This window comes from Podarcis melisellensis, assembly GCF_964234715.1.
Source record: "Podarcis melisellensis genome assembly, chromosome: 14".
NCBI lineage: Eukaryota > Metazoa > Chordata > Lepidosauria > Squamata > Lacertidae > Podarcis > Podarcis melisellensis.
The window spans coordinates 49763120-49767951 of record NC_138546.1 but is presented as its reverse complement, the minus strand read 5'-3'; the positions used below and the strand labels follow the sequence as shown (position 1 = coordinate 49767951).

Sequence of the window (4832 nt, the reverse complement as noted above, 5' to 3'; positions counted from 1 at the left end):
ACAGAACAAGTTGGTAGTGTCTGGCATTTCTTGGGAATTCTAAGTAACAAACAACAAAAAAGCAGTGCAGTTTTGAAATCAGGTTAAACTCAACCCAGTTTTGAAAGGTTCAGTCCACTCTTTTAATTCAAAATGGCACCCAGTTGTATCCAAACTTAGATGAAACCTTGCTCTTAGGAAACCATCGTGCAAAATTTGGTTATGATATCTTAAGAGGGGTCCAAATGCATTGAGAAAAGGCAGAGAAAAATATACTAACTATACTATACAAATACACTATATTATACAAATATTTTTATATTCAAAGTATGCAGTAGACTCTTCAGTCAGAAAGACTTTTGGAGCAGTTTACCCTCAAGGGAAAAGGGCAGCTGTGGGAGAGGAAGAGGAAAACAAGCAAAAGTCAGGCCTTTGAATCCTCCTTTTGGAACTCTCCTCCAGCCAAGCCCACTCCCCAAATAGCAGTTATCTCCCCAATCCACACCCATCACCAGCCCTCCTCAAGTGTGTTTGCCTGGCTGGAACATGTCCTTGAACCACAACCACACCTGTCCTTTGCCTGGATGGAGAATGGAGTTGTGTCTTTGGTAGGAATGTAGCCTATGTTACACAGGTAAGACAATGTCTCAGTTGCCCCACCCACTTTTGCCTCTGCCCCGCCCCCCCAGCAAGTGGCCCCTGGAAGACTGTCCATGAGGCAATGCGGCCCTTGGGCTGGGAAATGTTTCCCACCCCATCTTGGAAATAACTGAAACTAAAAAGTCTGGGGAGATTTTTGAAAATGTAATGATTCACCTGATATGGAAAAGACACAGTGCAGATGCCAGATGAGTCTTTCGGCGAAGGCAGTTCCACAATTGGAACCACACCTCTCTCCCCCGCCCCCCCCCACTGGATCCCGATAATCACAAAGGCCACCTTTCACATTATATTCTTCTTGGTACAGACAATATTTAGAATCCCAGATCTACCAGAAAATCAAGTAACTTATTAAAGTTCACTGATGCTCTAATGGAAAGTTAAGCCTCTTTTAAACCTCCCATACGTCCTGTTTTTCATTTTGCACTGGATTGCAACATCTCCAGGGTGAAAAGACGTTGCTGTGAAACAAGCCTCTTCCCTCCCTCCCTGGGTGACGCCTGACAGCTCATCTGAGCTCTCAGGTTACGTTTGGCAGCAGCACAGATATGAGGCAGGCTGGACTGAGGAAGCACTGCTTAGAGCACCTGTGGCTGCTAAGGTGATGGCAAGAAACCTTTGAGTAGGCTCAGGAGTTTACTGGCCTGGGAGAAGGATTTTGGGCTTCACTATCAGGGTCCTTCTCTGCACCCTGCCCCCCAAAATGTATTGGTTTGAAAGAAAGTTCCTGAGTCGATTCTCACGCCTGCTGGTGTTTGGGAGCCTGATGCTGTTTGCCACTGGCCTTCTGAAATACTCCACTTGGCAGTGTGACTTCAGCCACTTGGGGAAAGACATTGCAGACCCTGGGATTCAGTTCTGCAAAGACAGGCTCTACCAGTCTGTGAGACTCCCTCCCAAGGGAAATATCAGCTGCTCACGGATCAGCAGAGGGGACGCCAAAGAGATCGAGAAGGCTATTCTGAGCAGGCTGCAACTCAAAAACAGAAGGGCTCTCCTGGGAGAGAAAGAGTACCTGAACATGACTGAGGACTGTGGACTCTTCAAAGAAAGCCGGAGGTTTATCGAGTTCCCATTGAGCAAAGAGGAGGAGGATTTCCCCATCGCTTACTCCATGGTGGTCCATGATCAGATTGAAATGTTCGAGAGACTGTTGAGGTCCATCTATGCCCCCCAGAATGTGTACTGCGTCCACGTTGACAAGAAGGCCCCAGAACCTTTCCAAGAGGCAGTGCGGGCCATCGCCTCCTGCTTTGGGAATGTCTTTGTGGCATCTAAGCTGGAGCGTGTTGTGTATGCTTCGTGGTCCAGGGTCCAAGCTGATTTGAACTGCATGGAAGACCTCCTTCAGAGCAAAGTACAATGGAAATACCTCCTGAACACCTGTGGGACAGACTTCCCCATCAAAACCAACGCAGAGATTGTCCATGCTCTAAAGCTTTTGAATGGGAAAAACAACATGGAGTCAGAGAAACCGTCAGAGAGCAAAAAGGGCCGGTGGAAGTACCGGCACGAAGTGACGAATTCTGTGGTGAGAACCTCCACTGCAAAGAACCCCCCTCCACAAAGCTCCCCCATGTTCACTGGGAATGCATACATCGTGGTCACCAGAGAGTTTGTTCAACATCTTTTTGAAGATCCAATGGCAAAGGCACTGATAGAGTGGTCCAAAGATACTTATAGCCCAGACGAACATTTGTGGGCCACTCTGCACCGGATGCCAGGAGTCCCAGGGTCAGTCCCCTTTAGTGCTAAATTTGACCTGACGGACATGAACGCCATTCCAAGGTTGGTGAAATGGTCCTACAGTGAAGGAGACATCAGTAAGGGGGCCCCTTATCCTCCTTGCTCAGGCTCTTACCGGCGAGCAGTGTGTGTCTATGGGGCAGGCGACCTACACTGGATGATCACCCAGCACCACCTGTTTGCCAACAAGTTTGACCCCAGAGTTGATGACTATGCCTTACAGTGTTTAGAAGAGTACCTGCGCTACAAATTAATCTATGGGAAGCAGCTCTGAGTGAATGCCTATAAGGTTCCTCACCAAGAAGACAATTTAGAAACTTATGTTTTGAGGTCCTGACACATGGATGGTCAACCCATTCCTAAAGTACTTAGCTAGCAGCCAGTAATCTCTTCACTGACATCTCAGAGACATACATTTGAGTGTTGCATAGGTCAAGGAAAGAAGGTGCCGGGAGGAGGAAGGTGACTTATAGGGAAGCAGCACTGGGGGCGGGGGGGGGGAGAGATTTGTTAGTCACTCTCCTGCCTTGTGCTGCTCCATTGCCTGAAGGAAAATCTGATGCACAGTTTGGTTACATTTACTTTTTTTCTTTAATGAGTGTATGTGAAGGAAGAAGTGAACAAATTGTTATTTAATCAAGTCTCTATTTACTGTGTTCCTTTTCCTGTATGTAAAATGTGTGGGGATTATAGTGACTGCACTGATGATGGGAAGGCTCTGATAGGCATAATATAGCAGGACTGGGTTAAAAATCATCTCATGGCTCAATCTGCTTTGAATGTTTTTGCAAGTTGCACCTGAACTTTCTCCCTCAGCAAACCAGGAGATTATTTTTTCTCAACTTGAGTGGTAGAGTTTCAACAGCAGGTTTTTTCCCCCCACACTACCTGTTTCCTGGTGAGATGAGAGCCCTTGAGATTTAGAATGGTTTTCTAATATGTTTCCGTAGAAATATACAAATTTTCACAGGCATTGCTAGATTGTGATGTAGCAGCCGTTTCTTGGAGCTGCAACAACTCAGATGTCTGTCTCCTGCACTACTTGCAGCTCAGCTTTTAAACTTTGTTTGTTTGTTTTTCAGTTCATGTGCAAGTAAAGTATGTTTGGTAGTTAGTAGCCACTAGCCATCAAAAGCCATCAACACATTTAAGGAAGCAGCAGTGTGGTTGGATATTTAGCTATTAACTAAGAAAAGACCTAAGAAAAAAACAAGTCTCCCGTATCTAAAAAGGATGATGACAATGATAGATAGATAGTAGATAGATAGATAGATAGATAGATATAGATGATAGATGATACCTCTTTAAACAGCTGTGGTTTCCCCCAAAGAATCCTGGGAACTGTAGTTTGCTGAGAGTTGCTAGGAGGCCCCATTTTCTTCTCACAAAGCTACTATACCCAGAGCTCCCCATGAAGAGGAGTTTATTATTAAACCACTCTGGGAACTGTAGTTCTGGGAGGGGAACAGGGGTCTCATAGCAACTGAACACCCTTAAAAAATTACAGCTCCCTGAATTCTTTGAGGGAAGCTATGACTGTTTAAGATGGCATCATATTGCTTTAAGTGCATAGTCTGCATGTGGCCTTATTAAAATTCATCTATAAATTGAGACTTCCCATGCTGGAAGGTTGGGTAACAATATTTTCTGATGTAGACAGAGGTTGGATCAGTGAAGGGACTGGAGGTCTGCAGAAAGATGTAGCAGCAGAAAGTACTCAAAACCAGCTCAGTTGGTAGAGCATGAGACTCTCAATCTCAGGGTTGTGGGTTCAAAATCCATGTTGCGTGAAAGATATTATTATTATTATTATTATTATTATTATTATTATTATTATTATTTGCTGAATAATAACTCCCATCTTCCATGACCATTGGCCATGCTGGCTGGAGGTTGATAGGAGGTTGAATCCAATGACATTTGGAGGGCCACAAATTGCATACCATTGATCGGAAGGTTGGCAGTTCAAATCCCCGCGACGGGGTGAGCTCCCGTTGCTCTGTCCCAGCCTCTGCCAACCTAGCAGTTCAAAAGCATGCCAGTGCAAGTAGATAAATAGGTACCACTGCAGCAGGAAGGTAAATGGTGTTTCCATGCACTCTGGCACTTGTCACGGTCCTCCATGCACCAGTAGCGGTTTAGTCATGTTGGCCACATGACCCGGAAAGGTGTCTGTGGACAAATGCCGGCTCTCTCAGTCTGAAAGTGAGATGAGCGCCACACCCCAGAGTTGCCTTTGACTGGACTTAACCATCCAGGGGTCGTTTACCCTTTACCTTTTTTACCATTGATCTAGTAAGAGCAGTTGACCTTTGTTGACTGCTTCTATATTATCATGCCTTGTACATTCCATGATGATTTTACACAATGAAAGATCAGGAAATTTTGTGTTTCTACCTTCCTTGTACATATTTGCACCTATGTAAATAGACAGTTCTTTCGAGTTA

At 45.2% G+C, this 4832-nt stretch overlaps 1 protein-coding gene across 1 annotated transcript; it reads left to right on the top strand.

The window, feature by feature from the left end:
* The first annotated feature begins 1158 nt into the window (after positions 1–1158).
* GCNT3 (glucosaminyl (N-acetyl) transferase 3, mucin type) lies at positions 1159–3141 on the top strand. Its single transcript, XM_081888948.1, has one exon. It carries the CDS (start codon positions 1343–1345, stop codon positions 2657–2659), a length of 1317 nt encoding a protein of 438 aa, XP_081745074.1. The 5' UTR covers positions 1159–1342; the 3' UTR covers positions 2660–3141.
* The last annotated feature ends 1691 nt before the right edge of the window (positions 3142–4832 follow it).